At 40.0% G+C, this 20,404-nt stretch overlaps 1 protein-coding gene across 6 annotated transcripts; it reads right to left on the bottom strand.

The window, feature by feature from the left end:
- Positions 1 to 7,229: 7,229 nt before the first annotated feature.
- Positions 7,230 to 16,995, bottom strand: LOC133508648 (B-cell receptor CD22-like). Of its 6 annotated transcripts, none has more exons than XM_061834900.1 (11): positions 16,508 to 16,984; positions 16,388 to 16,436; positions 15,891 to 16,214; positions 15,469 to 15,693; positions 12,849 to 13,127; positions 11,641 to 11,759; positions 11,505 to 11,571; positions 10,467 to 10,545; positions 9,962 to 9,989; positions 7,887 to 8,185; positions 7,230 to 7,796 (listed from the first exon to the last, which is right to left on the bottom strand). In XM_061834900.1, exons 2-11 carry the CDS (start codon positions 16,422 to 16,424, stop codon positions 7,730 to 7,732), a joined length of 1,524 nt encoding a protein of 507 aa, XP_061690884.1. In that variant the 5' UTR covers positions 16,425 to 16,436; positions 16,508 to 16,984; the 3' UTR covers positions 7,230 to 7,729. The 6 variants fall into 6 exon arrangements, with proteins under 6 accessions (XP_061690884.1, XP_061690886.1, XP_061690887.1 ...); XM_061834901.1 differs by having other exon boundaries at positions 7,248 to 7,796; positions 11,641 to 11,756; positions 16,508 to 16,974; XM_061834902.1 differs by lacking the exon at positions 9,962 to 9,989 and having other exon boundaries at positions 11,637 to 11,759; positions 16,508 to 16,995.
- Between the last annotated feature and the right edge of the window lie 3,409 nt (positions 16,996 to 20,404).

Here is a 20,404-nt window from a genome sequence, read left to right as displayed (position 1 = left end):
AATTGTTCACTTGATATCTGCATGGGACGTGTTTGGAATCTCATTTTATTTCCCCTTAACATTGTCCCAAATTAGACTGGCGTGTACCCTGGAATGACAGCATTTTAGTCCAAAATTACAAGAAACAAGCACCCACCGACATTCCAAACATCCTCTAAACCCTCAAAAGGCCTGGAGCCATCTTTCCATAATGATCACAGGTTGACATTGTAGCTAAATCAGACTGAAAATTAAGGCTGAAAAAATATTGAGTAAAAAAAGAAAAAACTACACATCCTTCCGTAGTACCTAATAACCTCTTTACATAAACATTGATGAGGAATGGAAATGGGGGGAGGAAGTGGAGATGGCTGCTTATTCTGAGTACATTAATCCTCTTTAATTGTCCCATCTGGAAGTCCGCTCCCCTGCTTAGCCCATCTGTTTTTCAATAAATCAATATGGAGCAAGAAAGGACATTATAACCTGTTGTCTTGATGAATGTTACACAACTACATCAATTGGTTTCCGGTGGCCAATGCTGAATCTTGAGAATATATTAACATGCCTGGAAGGGAATTTGTAAAGCTCTGTCTATACATTTTCTCAACTCCAAAAAATATGGCTCTTTGGAAAGCTTTAACACAGTTCTTGCTCATATTTACTACAACTGCAATTACAGAGCTCAACATATGCACTGAGGAGTATACGCCACTCTAGTTTCAATGGTTCAATTATATGAAGACACTGATGCTTTAGTGTCCTCGAAAAGGTACACACAGGTAACTAGGAGTAATTGACCTTGATAAGCCACATTAATGTAGTTTGCAGAAGCAATTGTGATGTACCACCCCTTAAAAAATGGAAATTGCATTCAATAAGGTATTTTAAAGTAACGGGTGGAGAACAGAAGATATGAAAATATACAGTATTGAATGCCAAAAAGTGTACAAAATACTATACTCCTGCATGAGCTGTGTTCCCCCAACCACAGCATTAAGTGGTGGAAAAACCGTGCAACAGAAAGAAAACTTGTTTAACCCATTCAATAAATCAATGCCTTTCTCTCGTAAAATTCTCCTTTTTTGGGTGCCACTGTGCTCCTGAATTTCAAACAGAAATAAGTAAACCGTCTTAACGCTGGCAGGGACGACAATCTCAAAGCCACAGAATTTGGTCTTTAGGTTTTAAATGGGTCATGTCTTGCCAACCAGATCACAAGAACCTTCTTTTAGAAAACACTTGAAAGAACTAAACAAAAGACAGATACTGCTGGAGGTGGGATTGGGAGATCTGTTTGGATGTGCACAAGCAGACGAGTTCCAAACTGCATCAGCGATTTCTGAAGACGAACTCCTTGTGCATTGTTACATACTTGGCCATTAAAGCTGATTCTGATTTAAACAAGGACCTTCTTGAAAGTAAAGGAGACATGTTAATGACTGTTCTTAGCTAATTCAATATTTATTAAGTGATATCATGCATTCACCATAATCCCTTCAAAAAATGCCCAAGTTTATACAAGAATTAAAATAAGTACCAGAGTAATCGCTAAATAATTCAGTGTAATGCTAAAAAACAGCATGTGCAACGAGGCTCTGTTTATCATGTGCAAAGCCCAACAAAAAATGTCTCTTGCTTCAACGGTGTCTGACTACTAATGAATCACTACCTTCAAAAGACAATTTATAGCTGTGTTGAGAAGTTGACAGTGCTAACCTATGAAGGACAAGGTATGGATCTTCTGGGACAGACAGCTGTTCTAAGCTTTGAAGACCAGATAAAAGCACGCACCTTGCTACATCAGTGATGTTTTTGTCTGTGAAGCCACAACCTCTCTCCCATCACAATTTTCTTTTCATCGCATCCCAGTTTGTTCGACCAGTTTTCAGAAGTGATCCTTTGGATTGGTATTTTAGGAAGTGTGTATGCTACTTGTGACAGCTTCATTATCCAGAGACGCTGTGTTCCTTTGGAATCATATTTATGCTTAATTGGTTGGGAGAGGAAAGCAAAAGGGAGTGGCAAAATGATAATGTCCAAAGTGGCTTTTATCTTCTTGTGACAAGAGGGCTGGTAGCTCTGTTTTCCCTAAAAAGATATAAATGATAACGTCCAGCCATGTACGAAGGAATAGCACCTTGACAGAAGTAGAGGCAGCATGTTTATTAAAGAATCACAATGAAAGCAAAGGAGAGGAACTTATTCTGAAGCACATGCAATCTTATTCCCACACTGACCAGACACAGGGGAGCCATGAGCAAATCTGCTTTGCAATGATGAATGTACTCTATATGGGCCCAAATTCTCACACACCCGACTATATGAGAAACGCAGCGAAATAACATCGAACAGTTGCATCTTTTATTCATCGGCACATTCACTGTGAAATAAAGACGCATTATCAAAGAACAGGTATGTATAGCGCCAGAGAAAAATTGTTCGCTGAGATGTTCAGGCCCCTTTTACTTTTCATCTCCCCTTGCATGTGTGCATAAGTTCTATGTGTGATGCGTGCAATACTAATTCTACTAATACTAATTACATTGGAGACTCTGAATTGCCCTTAGGTGTGATTGTGAGTGCGTCTGTTATCTGTCTCTATGTCCCCTGTGATTGGCTGGCATCCAGCTCAGGTTGTATCCCACCTCCTGCCCGATGAGAGCTGGGATAGGCTCCACCACTCCCGTGACCCTTGTGAGGATAAGCGGGTAAGAAAATGGATGGATAATTAGATAATAAATATATAATTAGCGTTATTAGTATTATGATTATACACTAATATATATACAGTGAGGAAAAATAAGTATGTGATTTTGCAAGTTGTGCCAATTTGAAATCATAGAGGGGTCTGAAATTTAGGTGCATGGTCATAACTGAAAGAACAAGATCCCGATACAAGGGTGAGGCAAATGAATTTTCTTCCGCAGTGTGTTTGGGCTCTCGCTTAAAGATAGGGTGAGAAGCTCAGTCATCTATCTGGGACGGGCTCAGAGTACAGCCGCTGCGCCTCCGCATTGAGAGGAGCAAGAGGAGGTGGCCAGGCATCTGTTTAGGATGCCACCCGAATGTCTCCCTCGTGAGGTGTTCCAGGTATGTCCCACCGGAAACAGACCCTGGAGACGCCCCAGGACACGCTGGAGAGATTGTGTCTCTCGGGTTGCTTGAGAACGCCTCGGGATCCCGAGGAAGTGGCGGTGGAGAGGGAAGTCTGGGCTTCCCTGCAAAAGCAACTGCCCTCGTGACCCCCAACCTCAGATAACCGGAAGAAAATGGATGAATATTTCATTTATTAAGGGGGGGAAAAAATTCATGTATCTTGCCCGGTGTGAAAAAGTAATTCCCCAAAATGCAATAAAGTGATTGGTCCATATGAATATATTTGGGCCATTCTTCCTTGCCAAATTGTTAGAATTCAACAAAGATCGAGGGTTTTCAAGCATGAATGGCCTTTTGAGGCTATGCCACTGCATTTCAATCAAGTCTGGACTTTAACTAGGCCACTCCAAAATCATCTTTTTTTTTTTTTAAACCATTTACAAGTTGACTTGCTGGTGTGTTTCTGATTGTTATCCTGCTGAAGAACCCAATTGCGGTTCAGCTTGAGGTCACAAACTGCTGGCTGAACATTCTCCTTCAGGATTTTCTGGTAATGAGCAGAATTCATGGTCCCATCAATCACAGCAAATTGTACAGGTCCCGAAGGAGCATAACAGCCCAAGACCATCACACAACCAATACATGTTTGACAGTTGGTATCATGCTGCTTTTCTGAAATGCTGCACTACATTTACGACACACACACCTTCCATTTGATTCTGTTTCAGTGATTACTTGATTGAACAGGTCTGGAAATAATCAGTCTAGGGTGTGATCAGTGAAAATTCACCCAACATTTTGATTAGCCAAAATTAATTCATGATTCACAAAGTGGGAAATTACTTTTTTCACACAGGGCCAGGTAACTTTGGATATTTTTTCCTTCATATATGAAATCACCATGTAAAAATAGCATTTTAAGTTCACTTGGGTCATCCATCCATCCATTTTCTTTGCCACCTATCCTCACAAGGGTCACGGGAGTGCTGGAGCCCATCCCAGGTGTCAACGGGCAGGAGGCAAGGTACACCTTAAACTGGTTGCCGGGCAATCGCGGGGCAAATGGAGACAGACAGGAGTCGTACTCACAATCACACCGAGGGGCAATTTAGAGTGACCAATTAATCATGCATGATTTGGGGATGTGGGAGGAAACAGGAGTGCCCAGAGAAAACCCCACGCAGGCACGGGGAGAACATGCAAACATCACACATGCGGGGCTTGGATCAAACCCGGGTCCTCAGAACTGTGAGGCCAGCACTTTCCAGCTGATCCTGGGTCATACTGTATTTTTTTTGTCCATACATAAGATCCACCTGACCACATTTATATATATATATATATATATATATTGGACCTATAGGCACTGTATGTGTGTGTGTGTGTGTGTATTATATATATATATATATATATATATATATATATAGAGAGAGAGAGAGAGAGAGAGAGAGAGCGAGAGAGAGAGAGAGAGAGAGAGAGAGAGAAAGAGAGAGAGAGAGAGAGACGCACAGTAGAAGGTATTGTTTTCTCTTTAAGAGTTTGCAATCATGATATAAAGCAAAATGTAACCATCCATCTCAATTGATATGACCTGAAATTGAGGGGACACTACTACATCTAGTGGTGCTATGACAGAACCGCAAAGACCAGCAACTCACATATGTGGGAATTTTTCAACAATATGTAATGAAAATAAGTATATAACTGGTTGCTTGATTGCTCACCATTCACATGGGCTTTGTAATTATGTAACACCATATTGTCATATATAAGACTTTCCAAAACTTTTCAAGCTTTGCGCTCTCTTCAACATACGTTGGTCTAGCGTCCTCCCCGCAGCACACCCCCCAAATCTGTACTAAATCAACACATAAGAAAAATACACAAAGCTAAACAATGACTAAAGGACAAACTAATGCTGAAAATCAGTCATCCATCTAGCAACACAAATATCACTGCAGTTTTTCAGGCTTAGCGGTATACTCTGTGAAGTAATGAGACGACAAGTTGCACATAGAAGAATCATGGGAATGGACCATAATTCCATTTTCAGCATGGAAGTCCTCTCCAGGATCACTACTCACCACACTGATCATCTCACATAAACAATGAATGATCCTCTTTTCTAAACTACGTTAAAAATATATTCTACATATCTTTGCAATACGAACTGTATATGGTACGCAAACTTTCTGTTCGAAGTTCTGTATTTCTAACCTTACTTCTGTAATTCTGGGATGTGCACATACAAATAAGACACGTTACTTAGAAGTGTACAGTACATTATCATTAATGTATTGTTGACTTGGCCATATTATACTGAGCAGCCTGAGACGTGAGTACGACCGACCAACCACTGTGCTCATTTTAATTACATCATCGCTGAGCAGTAAGCCCTTAAAACTGGGGGTCTGCTGTTGTACGTCACTTTGCTATCAGTGGGGGATTCTGGTGACTCCAAAGGTGGGCAGGTCCCCATCTCTAATCCCTTATAAATAGCGCAGGATTACTTTTTTTGTGTGAGAGCAAAATGAACGTGTTCAAACGTGATCTTTTATGAATGTTATTGTTTTACTAAAACATCAGTTTATCTTAGAAAAAGTTACATCTTCCCATCTACAAAAAAAGAACCTGAAGCATAAGAACATTTTTGTTCATTATTATTATTATTTTGTTCAACATTAGTCAATACAATTTATAACAAATTGTAACTATCAACTGTGAAACGGCATCTGCTTGAGCAACTAAACACGCTATTAGAAAAGTGTAGTGGAGAAAGAAAATTGTACATCTGACTGTCAGTGTGGCATCAAACGGTCTGTTTGAGGGAGGCCAGACGCTGCCTGATGAGCTTGTTCTCCTCCAGCATCTTGGAGATGGTCCTGAGAACAGACTGTTGTGCCTGCCCAAAAAAGCAGAAACAGAACCAAGTGTTTCATTGTCTTTTTTTAGATAGTGGTTACTATCAAAAAGTTACTCTTTTGAGTAATAAAACACTAAACTCCCAATGAAGTAATGAACATGACACATTCTGTATCTCTGTGCTTTGCAGTGTCTGCATTTATCTCATCTAATGTGTCAAGACTTAAGAGTACTGGACATTATAAACATTCTCTGACATTACCAATCAACTACTGTACCTTTGCTTTGTCGCTGGGGGGTTTGCTTTGGGATCTTTGTGAAAAAAGGAAAGGATCTTCAACAGGTGCACAGGCCATTTCTGTAACTGATGAAACAAAAGCTCAGCGTTATTGTGGTACATGCTAGCTTGTTCTTATTCTTTTTATGTAGTTATTTTTCTTATTGAAATTCAGAAATGACGAAACCGGCCAGGCTTTTAATGCATTGTTGCCTCAATAATCACTCACCCACTTGAAAAGAACTTCAACGTTGTTCAACAAAAGATATTCCAGTAATTGGCTTGTTAAATGATTGCTTGCTAATTGAAGGCTTGGTATAAAGGCTAAACCTTGAACTTAACCTAACCTGTTGTCTATTTGAACATTTGACGACCCTGTCATAGTAAAAAAGTAAGTAAAAATATATCCAGGCACACATTTTGAGGCGTGAGTGTTATGGTTGCTATTACAAATTAACTACAGTGCTGCACAACATTATTTTGCCACAATTATGTATGTATGTATTTATTATTTAGGATTTAGTAGTACTACCTTTGGGCTGCGTGAAGAAGCTTCCAGTGCGTGGGTCCTGACTGTCGCCATGTTTGACCAAAGACGATTTGGCTCGCTTTGGCAATTTGACTTTGAGAAGGCCCAAGTTTTTATCGTGTCTCGTTCTCTTTTCCTGACGCGTTCTTCGGTGTTTTTCATAGCCAACACGCCTCTCTTTCTGTTCCACTTCTTCTCCTTGACCTGACTTACAATACGAGGCTGAAGGTGGTATTTTATTTGACTTCATGAAGCCTTGAAAGTGAATATTGATCCTTTATGCGGAACTGCAGCCAGCAGGTGGCGGTAGCACCCAATCAGGACGACATAAAACAAGGTCGGAGGTGACGAAACAGCATCATGTCCGAAGGGAAAACAAATAAACCAAAATAATAATAATACAGAAATACATCTCATCTGAATCAAGCCATTCAGGATTCGAGTGAGGATTAAATGTGATTATTAAACGCAACCACACTTTCATGCTTCGTTTTATTTTTCAGTACAAGTAATATTTTTACACAAATATTTGTACATTTTCTCCTGTCACCCACCTCAATAAAAGTAACTCATAGTACGATATTCTTGCTGCAAAACAATGTATACACAGTGGAATAGTACAGTATTTTTGCAATTCTCATGAGTCACACCTGCAAAAAAATGTTCTATAGCTATTATACAGAAATCTAATGAATTCTATAGAATTTGTACAGAACAACTTGTTCTATAGAACTTTGGCTGTGATTTTCTATATAAATTCTACAGAACAATAGAATTTCTATAGAAATTGACTTGGGTCCTAAAGTTCTATAGTTCTTTAGAAATGTTCAATAGAATTTTTTTTTTTTTTTTTAAGCAGGGATCAAATATAATTTTGAAAAATAAAAAGTCCAATACATTAACATATATGAAGAATTATACAAGGTGCACTTAAATGGACTGAGATACCAATTAAATCTCACAAAAAATTGCCACCATGTTTGTTACACACAACTGGAATTAGCCACGGTGCTATAGATTACCGAGTCGCCAATCTCTACCATTTGGGACCTAGGTGGAAAAGAAAGAAGGAATGAGCCCCCAGAGTTACGTCGACTCCATGGCAATCTGCATCAATCTTTTCTTTTTTAGTAAACCTACCTGGATTCTTGTAGTCTGTTTCTGTCAGAATGTGTTTGTCTCGCTTCAAATGTAACTGTAGAGTAGGTAACCTCGTCATCATCATTGGGAATGGACAAGTGCTTATTACATGATGGTGGCCGTGAGCGTTGGCGTCTGCTTTTTACGTGTCCATACAAATGCATCACATTTTCATGTTGTTTCTTGGAGTATTTTTGTGCCGGAGGGTGAGGAGATGGGGTATGAACAATGTTACTATAAACACCGTTGGACTGATCTTCATTGGTGGCAGAGCTGACTTCTTGAAAAGGAAACATCGCCTGATAGGTCATTATTAATGAGTGGTTAGTTAATGTGCAAGACAGAAAAAAACAAATATACAAACAATGTCCTTGGAATATTCTCTCATAAGATCAGTGTTTTATTGTATAGGCTATGTTTGATCTCGGGGTAACCAAATGAACACCAACTTTTTCCCCCCCAATTTAGTTATACACTACTTAAATATTGCCAATAGAATGATTTTATTGTGCCCATTTTTTTGGCTGCAACAGCTCTTCTCTTCCCTGCTATTCGCAAATGATGAAGGCCAGGTAGTCTCATCAAGCTGTGTCACTTAAACATTTGCTGTGACAAGAAATAACCGGGATGATAATCATTAAAATCAAATTGGAGGCCAAAGGTGGCATGCACCATTCTGGTTGCAATGAAGTTCCAATATCTTGTTACCGAGTAATGGAATGAAGGAGACCGGCTTTGGGACATATAAACCCAAATTCCAATGAAATTGGGACATTGTGTAAAATGTAAATAAAAACAATATAATAACTTGAAAATCCTTTTCAAGCTACATTTAAGCGAATTCACAACAAAGACAAGATCATGTTCAAACTGATATACTTTAGTGTTTAGTTTAGTTTTTAAAATATTCACTTATTTTGAATTTGATACCTGCAAAATGTTGCCAAAAGATGGGACGGGGTCATGTTTACCTGTGTGTTACGTTATCTCTACTTTTAACAACACTCCATGTGTATTTGGGACCTGAGAACACTAATTGCTGAAACTTTGTAGTTTAAATTGTTCCCCATTCTTACTTGATATACAACTTCAGTTGCTCAACAACCCAGGGTGTCCATTTGAAAAAAATTTGCGCTTCATAATGCGCCACACATTTTCAATGGGAGACAGGTCTGGACTTATGCCAGGTCAGTCTGGTACTTGCACTCTTTTCCTACCAACCCAGTCTGTTATAAAATGCACATAATGTGGCTTGGTGAAGTAAACAGGGACATCCCTGAAAAATGCATTGCTTGGATTTCTTGCTCCAAAACTTTTTCTTGTGTGCATGACATCAGTAACGCTCTTGTAAAGAATTTGAGAATATTTGTATTCTGTTTTTGTTATTTTATGTGTTACACAATGCCCTAACTTCATTGGAATTGGGGTTTGTGTCTTGAATTTCAAAGTAGAGACATTACTGCTCTCCATTAAGAGGAGAAACCCAAGGTGGCTTGGGCATCTGTTTTTCAGGCATGTAACCTTGGAGGCGAAAAGGCCAAAAAGGAGGGGACTTCTGGCTAGACCAAGGACCCACTGCAAGGACTATAGTACCATATAGCCATTTTTACTGTCTGCAAAAGCTGGAATTTTTTCCACCATTTTGTCATGTTGTTGTTTTGTACAAATGGTACGAAAACAGAGTTGGGGGGGACTGCACCACTCTGAGGGAGTACATGGATTGGCACCGGAACCCCCAAAGCCTAAATAAAAGGCATCCCCAGAAAAGTAAGTCAGAGGTGTGACATTTCACATCCAACACTCAACATCAGCACCAGCCCTTAATGCAGATGTCAAACATCATAATAGTCTGGATTGAGGATGCCACTTCCCTGTGTCAGATCATACAGTTGGACCACTATGCCGTATAGAGGGGGTTTTGTGTAAACAAACAACAATTGGCTTTTTTTGTTATGGGGGTTGTCTGTAAAAAAGATGCTTATTTCTTACAGCTGGCTAGGAATTGCCTCTGTGGTGGAAATAGGGGAGACCAAACATAGAGAAGTGCAATAAAAGGATGAATGGAAGCTGCAAACCTTTTTTTCCATCTTCCTCTGTTTTTTCCTAGCACAAGAATAAAACAGAATCAAATCTTTTAAATATTATGAAAAGCAGCGTTTTTGGTTTTTTTTTCCCCCTTACAAATTGTTTCGGCGGGGTGATCTTTCATTGACAAATGGGCTTCTCTTTGCATGAAAAGTTTAGTTTTTAACATTATTGCTGCATCTTGGTAATCTTCTCTGTTCTATACTTTATGTTATACAGTATCTAAATATTTTTAAGCATATACTGTATGAAGCCATGTTAGGCACAGGGCCCAGAGATTTGGGAAAAAATAAGATTCTGGCCCCCACCACTTCAAATGTGGTAAATTGAAGAGAAATGTTGTAGGTTTTTTTTGGGTTAGGCAATAGGAAACCACAAAGTTGTGCAGTACTTGAACTACAAGCAAAGAGAGGAAGGGAAACTTCCCATATTTGTTAACTCTCAAAAATTGGTTACTGCTGAGTTACACAATCATTCATTATATCAGTGACCTACCATAGAAAAAGAAGAGCGAGAACAAATGTTACAAAAATACAAGCTCCAACTCCAGCAAGTATTTGGACAGATGCATGACCTGTGGAGATAAAAGTAGGTCGGTAGGTGTACGGACAAGCATGGAAAAGGACATTTCCCTATGATGTCACAGAAACCTTACATGCGGGTGGCAATAGACTGAGCTCCGTCTGATAGCGCTACTGGTAAACTAAACCTTCCATATTATTAGAAAAATACAGGCTTAAAGTGTTAATAAGTGTGGTCTTTTTCTCTGCTGCCGTATATTGTGTAAGGTGGCACTTGAAAAGAAGAAGTTACATAAAAAAACTGCTTTTAACGGCTGAGTTGCTTCAAACAGTTATAAAGATCAATGAGGGAGTGGATGATTAGATACAGGCCTATAATAGTTGAAATCAGAAGTTACATACATCAATCATTTTAATATGGTATGTCCTTTACATCATCTTTCTTTATAATGAGTGGTTTGATTTCGCAATACGGATTCGTGCAGGTATGCAAGGTATCGCAAAACATGTTCCACGTCTCAATATATCCATCCATCTGTGTTGTTAGCTGCTTATCCTCACAAGGGTTGCGGGGAGTGCTGGAGCCTATCCCAGCTGTCAATGGGCAGGAGGCGGTGTACAACCTGAATTGGTTGCCAGCCAATCGTAGGTCACATAAAAAAAAAGCCACACTCACAATCAAACATAGGGGCAATTTAGAGTGTCCAATTAATGTCGTATGTTTTTGGGATGTGGGAGGAAACCGGAATGCCCGGAGAAAACCCACGCAGGCAAGGGGAGGACATGCAAACTCCACACAGCGGGCCCATGATTGAACCAGATACCTCAGAATTGTGAGGCCAACACTTTTCCAGCTCAGCCACCGTGCCGCTCATTTCAATATATTAACTGTATAAATAAATGCTGTATATGTCGATCATAAAACTCATAAAAAAAAGTGTGGACAACCGTGGTGTATGTAAACCTCTAGTTTCAACTGTATAGTGTATTTGACGGGGGAGGAAACACGAACCGGAATGATTTTCCTCCTTTAAAAGTAGGACTTTCGTCGAGTTGATGACCTCTAGTTGGCTTCGGGCCTGGCAGAGATAGATTCCAGTGCTGGGCGTTTCCACGGAGAGAAGAGGCAGCATCTGTCCCGTACCTACTTGGAGCAGGGTGCTGGAACTCGTCCACTTGAACCAGATGTAGCTGTGGGTGGCAGGGTTGGCTGTGATTCCGCACATCATGTTGACACGACTGCCCTCAGCAACACTTGGCAGATCTGCGAAGACCAAGAAGTTTGAAGGACAGCATGAATAAGTCACATCGGGTGTTTGATGAAAAATGATACATGCGCAAGAATAAGTCAATGACTATGATAGACTGCTGTCATTCACATCCCCCGTTAACTTATATCTTGGTTCAAATATGACGATATCACAATATTTTTATGAGGACAAAAGCATTTATGGTGGCACGGTCAGCATGTCTGCCTCACAATTCCGAGGACGTCGGTTTGAATCTGGTCTCGCTGCGCGGAGTTTACATTTTCCCCTGGCCTAAGTGGGTTTTCTATGGGTATTCCAGTTTCCTCCTGTATCCCAAAAACATGTGCAGTAGGTTAACTGAAGACTCTAAATTGCCCGAAGGTGTGAATGTGAGTGTGACCAATGTGACCAATTCAGGGTGTATCCTGCCTCTTGCCTGAAGATAACTGGGAGAGACTCCAGCACGCCCGCAACTCCAGTGAGGATAAGTGGTTGGGAAAATTGGGACACCTAGCTCGCATGAAGTAAAAAAGGAAGAAAAATCTGTATTTACTAAATATCCAGTGTCGAACTCAAGGCCTGGGGGCCAGATCCGGCCCGCCGCACGATTTTAAGGCAAACCACGTGTATCATCTTCCATTATTTTTGTTAAAAATGTGAAATCATCATTTCATAAATGATAACATTGAGATATTGCAAGCATTTTTTGCGCGCCGAAACATCAACAATAGTTGAAAAATCAATTACCCTTAATTTCTGATTCCAAAACTAGTTCATAAATTTGATGTGTAAATACGATGAGGTGAAAGATTTTCACAACGGCACTCTGGCGGAATCTGTAACTACAATGTGGCCCGCGAGAAGAATGAGTTTGACACCCCTGCTGGAATTTGTCATTCCTTCAGATTTGTATCATCTTATTTGAGTCAGTAATTTAGAATGTTTTATAATTACTACAACACTGGCATTTTTTTGTGATTACAGTTGTTGAAATAACTACCATAGGTAGAAAAACCGTGACAAGATTGGATTCATCCTGTGACTCACGTCATACCAATATACAAGGTGGTTTACTCTTCAGAGTCATCGGGTCCACCAATACGTACACTGCACATCCAGGTTGATCTCAGGTGATTTCCCAAATGGGATTCCCTCCAAGCTAATGTTGTTGGAGGCTTTACAATGATACAGTCCACTGTGGGTGGGGCGAAGAAGCGAAATGGTGTGACTTGGTCCAGAACTTATCAAACGATTGCCCTTATACAGGCTGTAGCCACTTTCTGGAACAGGTGGGTTGGCATCGCCGCTGCAGCTGAGAGTTACGGAACTTCCGTTGATGACGTCTTCTGGTGGCGTAATGGACAGCACAACGTTGCTCGGAGCGTCTGATGTAAACATAAACAAAGTTTGTCAACATAGAGAATTAAAACTTAGATCAACATGTTTATTGCACGATGAGACAACACCTCAGCAAGTGTGGGACAAAATAACTGTACTGTACTGGGATATATTGTATTTTGATTAAGTGGAGTATCAATAGACAACAAATGCTATCACTGTCTGACATCAGCAATGTGGACTTGCGCTCTATTTTGATGTAAATTAAAAAAAAAAAAAACCCAACCTACTAACAAATCACTGATGAACATGTTTTTATTATAATGCCTGAATGCCACCTGAATATGAGCAAGAAATTACACGGTGGATTGGTAGGGAGTCATTTGTGGGGCACATAGAGAGATGGAGACGCACCTCAGAATCAAACCCAAAGCCTTTCAGCTTGGGAGATATCGACTCAACCAACTGAAGCCACGCCGCCGCAAACAAACAAACAAATAACTATTTATTTTAACAAATATGAGCAACTGAGTCTTCATCGCCCCAACGTGGATGTACAAAATATTCACAAGTGTAAATATGTTTTCATCCTCCCAAAAATAAAATGTTCTCAACTGTATAACAACAATGCAACCCGAATTTAAGATTTTAAGTACGCCACACTGCACGATAGATACTTTTCATTGACATATGTTTTTTTTGTTTACAACGCCAATTTGGACAGCAAGATTGTGTCTACATATCAAGGCTAGGAAGCGATAAGTGTAAACTGTAATTTTTGGGCTTTTTTTATTAATTTTGGCTACGGTTATCATTTGATCTTTTATCTTGAAAGTCCTTTGACAAACGAACAGTGTAATCGGAGGCGATTGAAGCACTTGCGGTGAAGTGAGGAATAAAGAAAGAAGCCACATGTAAAACTTCAGAGCAAGTATCGTCTCGTTATTAGATTGAGCTATAGTACTTCTCCTATATTGCAAGTGTAACATACAAGAGAAAAGAAAGATGGTTGTATCATTTTTTTTATTAATTTCACCAAAATCCCTCACATTGTATTCGGGATTGTCTGCACTATTGTAATTTTATCTTCAGTCTGACATATTTATTTTGGCTTTATACTTTATATTTCTTTTCTTTATACTTTGTCTTTTCTTTTCTTTTTTTTTCTTGTGATGCGATTGTGATTGTGTTGACGTCAGCGGGGCGTAACGAGACAGGACAATAAAGAAATGAGCGAGAGAGGTTGGTGGTAAATATCACCCACGTTAAAAAATACAGTTGGACTCACGTCTATGTTATTCAATAACACGGCAGCAAGATCATAACATGGTGTCAGAGTGACGGTACTATAACTACGGACTCATGGGGGGTGCACATGAAGATGAGGACGAATTGACCACGATGGAGGCGTATGTCCAGGGCTCCTAGCTCAAGGATGAACTGGGACTCATCCAATTAACCACATGCGTGGTGGAGATTCAAGCAACACGCCAAAATCATGTTCACAGGAGCGCTTAAAAACAGAGCTGAAGAGGAAAAGTGTAGTTCCTCATGCTGTGGGTCGGCGACAAAAGGACGGGATGTCAGCAATATGTGGATACTGACCGGAGACGAAGCTAAGTTGCTAAAAACGTACTCCGAAAAATTCTCTGATTACCTCACTCCAAAAGCAAAACCCATATTTGCCAGATATAAGTTTCATGAGAAGGCGCAAGGTAACTGTGAATCATGTGAGCACTTTGTGACCGAACTCTGAAATATTGTAACTACTGTGACTGTAACTACACAAACTGCGATGAGATGGTCAGAGACCGCATACTTTTCGCGACCAACTCACCAACTGTAAGCGAAAAGTTACTCAGCCAGGGGCCGGAGTTCACACTCAAAAAAGGCGATCGGCATAGCCCGCTCCCACGAGTTAGCAAAAGTGCAGCTAAAGCCTATGGCTAGCGACACCCACGACATTCATGTTATCCACCGCAAACCTGGAAAGCAAAGTTTCACTGGGGACGCGAGTAGGCATATTGACAGCCCAAAGACCTCCGCATAGATATGTAACAAGTGTGGAGGATACCACAGTAAATTAGCTGAATGCCCAGCAAAAAGTAAACAATGCCTGAAGTGTCAGACCCTTTTTTCTGTCTGTTCTTACAACCATAAGCCACACAATGAAATACCCTGATGAAAAGGCCCTAACACGCTTATAAGCAAGCCAATATTCACAAAAAGATCATTAAAAAACACAAGTTATATTGTAGTTTTGTCGTCCAGTATGGCATCGTAAACAAAAGTCATGTGACTCGTGACGTCACGTGAAAAGTATCTATTAAAAGGTCCACAATGTTGCCATTAATGTCTGCCTTGGAAAGAGTCTCAAAAACTACTCACATTGAACATTTAGAACCACAGGAGCCGATTTGATCTTCTCTTGTCCGAGGAGAGCACAGTAGTAACTCCCAGAATCTTTTCTGCTGGCTTGGAAGACCGGGTGCGGTACCACTTTGCCATCTCGGTACCAGACATGCATCAGCTTACCGCAGTTGCTGCTGCTGCAAGTCAGGGTAACAGACTGCCCCTCTGTCACTGTGCTTGGCTCCACAGCAGCAATCATTTCTGCCCCAGAAAGTCTCGATTAAGTGGCGTATTCAAATGGTACTCAAAGCTAGAACTGGGCAGTATGGACTTAATTTTTTTTTTTTTTTAAACAAAAATTACAATTTAAAAGAAGCCATTAAAAAAGACACAATGAACAATGGATTAATAAAACCCATTAATTGCCCAGCTCTATTTAAAAGTAAAAGTGTCTGTACCTTTTACTGACAGATAAAGTGTATTTTTGCTCGTCCAACTGCTCAGAGTGGTCAAGAAACGAAAGAGGTAATGTCCTTCATCAGAGCGTTTTATGTTATGGATCTTCAGACTGCAGTCTTTCCTGGAGTTGCTCACATCTTCGAAGTGGCTTGGGATAAACGCGGATATGATGTACCTGCCTAAACCCCACCGGGCTTTATACCAACGAGCTGAAGTGACGATGTGAAGAACTGGGTAGTCGTACTGGCAACGAACAAGGACCGTCATCCCCTCCAAAGCACACTGGTTTGTAAATGTCACCCCAAACTCTCCGCTCAATACACCTTTTGAGCAAATAAAGTCAGCATGGAGAAACGTTATTTACAAAAAATATCAGGCATAAAAGGAAGAATTATGATCATCTAGCCAGAATTCAACTTTGAACAATTTTAGGTCAGTACGGAGTTTTGATGTCCTCAAAATACATTTTTGATTTAACAGGTAAAATGAAACTTACCTGAAATGAATATCAAAATAATCCCATATTCCTTCATTGTCAAATCAACCTGAAACACACTCCATTTATTAGGGCAAGATTCAGATGAATGTAAGAAAATAAAATGAAAAAATATGTTACCTTTACGGACGTACTAACGTACTGTGCACCATAAATCAAAAAGAAACAGTTGGTGGGATGAAAAAGCAGAAGTGAGAATGGGAGGATTCCCCATCTGCTTCTGTTTTCACAAGAGCGCACAATCAACAAGTTGTAAAATAATATAATAATAATAATAATATCTAGAAAGTAATATCTGTTTTAGTAATTCAACAAGTTTAAGTCAATGTTTGCCTGACAGTGTTTTATGTTAATAGACATCGGTAGATTAAGTGTATAAGCTTTTGTTAGATGCCTTATACCAGAATCTTCTGATTGAAAAGTGGGTTTGCTTCTGTTTTTGTTACTGTCCTAAAATATGATGGCGCAATCCATTAAACTGGGAAGTTGGACATTTCTAAACTTCAGCAAGTAAAAGTGGATACAGAATAAGTAGAAATTGTCCGTAGGTGTGAATTTGGTAGTAGCCATGATTTGTAAATCGTTAACTAATTGGACACAACAGTTTCACACAAATTAATACAAAACTAATGTCTAGAAATCTTTGCAGAAGAATGGTCCATTAAAATTTCAATAACGCAAAATATTTTAATCCATTTCAGGTGATAATATTGATAAAGGTGCATGATTAATACTTTTTTGTTTGTTTTTTAGCTTGTGAGTCAATATCTTCCCCCAGAATCATCATGTCTGTTCTTCATCCTCCAGGAAGCAGAAGTAGCCATTTAACAGATTGAAAAACAAACCCAAATACCACTGTTGTGAATTGTTCTAATTTATATTGATAGTTTAGCCTCTGTAAAGATCTGTACTGTAATAAGTCGCTTAGTAGTTATACAGTGTAACAGCACTGATGGGGTGTGGGGGGAATAGCCAAGGACCAATCACAGCCTGCTTGAATGGATGCTGAGCCATCATGGCAGCCATGATTCAACGTGACTCTGTCGCTGCGCTTCCTATGCATTGGATCAAGAAAAAAATCAAATTTCTGCTATATTAATGATGGAATCATTAAAATGTCGGATTGGGAGGGGGGAAATCAATGTAAAGCACGGACCATAAAAGTAAAATGGAACAATTTAATTTCATCATAAGGTTGGTTTTAATATTTACAAGCAGTGGAAAGGAAAGACCACCAGGGAGCAGTGCGGGTCTGCCTCACTTGCCTACCCTGACCTCGCGTCACTGCCTAAACTGCTACTCGTAGCATGTAAACAAGCAATCCTTGACACTCACGTTCACACCTACTGACAATTTAAAGTCCTCGGTGAACCTACCAAGCATGTTTTGGGGGATGTGGGAGGAAACGAGTGCCTGGAGGAAAACACAAAGGCACGGGGAGAGCATGCGAACTCCACACAGTCAAGGCCGGATTAAGCCTGGGCCCTCAATAATGTTAAATAGGATTTATAAAGACAATATTTGTTTTTAGCGTTGTGAAATTATGTCATCAGCAGGTTATAGAATACAAACAGAGGTGGAGGCTCGTGTGAATGTACAGTTGGCAAACACTCCCGGGTGGAGCTGGGGGTCCTTTAGTCCTGATGAGGATAAGATGTATACAGTGGGAGGGAAAAGTATGTAAACCCGTTGGAATTTCTTACATTTCTCCATAAACAATGTAGGTCATAAATATCAGATTTTTATATAATTCATAAGAATAATCAGTCTGCTTAAATAACAGTATAAGAAATGGTCACATTTTTTGATTAAAATATTCACAGGACAGACAAGTAAAAAAAAATAAGCATACCTCTGTTTGTCTCAAAGCTGGTCTGGTTCTGGAAAATACAAACATGATACAATTGTCTCCTGTAAAGAAGTGCTGCCTGATGTATACCACGGCCCGCTCAAAAGACTTCTCAGAATACCTACGAAAAAGTTTTCTTGACTTGTATAAAGCACAGAAAGGTTGCAAAAGTATGAGGAAAGATCTTAAAATCAATTCAGCTTTGGACATTTTCTCCACAAAAGGTGAAAGTTCAGCACTGTTGCTTCTCCTTCTGCATGTTTGAAGTTTGCTCAAGAGCCATGCTGTAAATATTCCTGCAAGAGCACAGAGCAGCGTGCGGAAATTATGTAATGAGGTTTAAAAAAAAAAAAAAAAAAACATAGGAGCCCAGGGTGCCAGCTAAATACCAGCAGATATGACTGGCACATGCCAACATCGCTGCAAACAAATCATGTGTGGTAAATTTTTTTGGTGTGTCTCAGGCTGCCTGAGCCACACATGAAGTCCAATCAATGACAAAAAAAAAAAAAAAAAAAAGATTGGAGGTGTGACTTAAAGCTGCTCTGGCCACTAGTAAACACACCAGGATCGAATTGTCTCCTGTCAAGAGAGATTATTTGATGTGTGACATGCATTGTTCAAAAAACCTTTCAGAAGACCTACAATTAAGAATTGTTGATTTGTTCGAAGCTGGAAAGGGTTACAAAAGTTGACCAGTCTGGATGTTCACCAGTCCACAAACAAATTATCTGTGAATGGGCAAAGTGCACCAATGTTGCCTCTATTCCATACGTATGGATCCCATTTATTTGTTATTGTACCACTGTACAACAACATAGAAATTCTCCTAGGCAGTGTATACAGTGAAGAAAATGAGTATTTGAAGACCATGCTGTTTTACAAGTTCTCCCACTTAGAAATCATGGAGGCTCAGAAATTTTCATTGTAGGTGCTTGTCCACTGTGAGAGAGAGAGATAATCTAAAAAGAAAAAAACAGAAATCCCAATGTAAGATTTTTTTTAAATTATTTGTGTGATACAGCTGCAAATACGTATTCGAACAGCTGAGAAAATGTTAATATTTAGTACAGTAGCCTTTGTTTGCAATTACAGAGATCAAACGATTTCTGTAGTTGTTCACCAGGTTTGCACACACTGCAGGAGGGATTTTGGCCCACTCCTCCACACAGATCTTCTCTAGATCAGACTGGTTTCTGGGCTGTCACTGAGAAATACGGAGTTTCAGCTCCGTCCAAAAATTTTTTATTGGGTTTAGGTCTGGACACAGGCTAGACCACACCAGAACCTTGATATGCTTCTTACGGAGCCACTCCTTGGTTTTCCTGGCTGTGTGCTTCGGGTCATGTTGAAAGACCCAGCCCCAACACATCTTCAATGCTCTGACTGAGGGAAAGAGGTTTTTCTTCAAAATCTCACAATACATGGCCGTGGTCATCCTCTCCTTAATACAGTGCAATAGTCCTGTGCTATGTGCACAAAAACACGCCGAAAGCACGATGCTACCACCCTCATGGTTCACAGTAGGGATGGTGTTCTTAGGAACTCTTCATTCATCTTCCTCCAAACACGAGTCGTGGAATTATGACCAAAAAGTTCCATTTTGGTCACATGTGACCACAAAACTTTCTCCCTCGACTCCTCTATATCATCCAAATGGTCATTGGCAAACTTAAGACGGGCCTTGACCTGTGCTAGTTTAAGCAAGGGAACCTTCTGTCCCATTCATGATTTCAAACCATGATGTCTTAGTGTATTACTAACAGTCTTCTTGGACACGGTGGTCCCAACTCTTTTCAGGTCATTGACCAAGTCCTGACGTTTAGTCCTGGGGCGATTCTTCACCTTTCTAAGGATCATTGAGACCCCACGAGGTGATATCTTGCATGGGGTTCCAGTCCGAATGAGATTGACAGTCATGTTTAACTTCTTCCAATTTCCAATGATTGCTCCAACTGTGGACCTTTTTCACCAAGCTGCTTGCCAATTTCTCTGTAGCCCTTTCCAGCCGTGTGGAGTTGTACGATTTTGTCTCTGGTGTCTTTGGTCTTGGCCATGTTACAAGTTTTAAGTCTTACTGATTGTATGGGGTGGACAGGTGTCTTTATGCAGCTAATGACCTCACACAGGTGGATCTGATTCAGGATAATACACGGAGTGGAGGCGGA

This window comes from Syngnathoides biaculeatus, chromosome 11, assembly GCF_019802595.1.
Source record: "Syngnathoides biaculeatus isolate LvHL_M chromosome 11, ASM1980259v1, whole genome shotgun sequence".
Lineage (NCBI taxonomy): Eukaryota > Metazoa > Chordata > Actinopteri > Syngnathiformes > Syngnathidae > Syngnathoides > Syngnathoides biaculeatus.
Note: the sequence above shows the minus strand (reverse complement) of the source record. Positions and strands in the feature narration are given on the sequence as shown.

What these genes read in the sequence shown, in the direction of transcription:
- LOC133508648 (XM_061834898.1), bottom strand. Translation starts at nt 16,424, where the DNA reads ATGAAGGAATATGGGATTATTTTGATATTCATTTCAG. An exon ending in AAAGGAGGAAAATCATTCCG is followed by an intron (nt 10,546 to 11,504) that starts GTTCGTGTTTCC and finishes TTATCTCCACAG; the next exon opens with GTCATGCATCTGTCCAAATA. An exon ending in AACAGACTACAAGAATCCAG is followed by an intron (nt 7,797 to 7,886) that starts GTAGGTTTACTA and finishes TTTTCCACCTAG; the next exon opens with GTCCCAAATGGTAGAGATTG.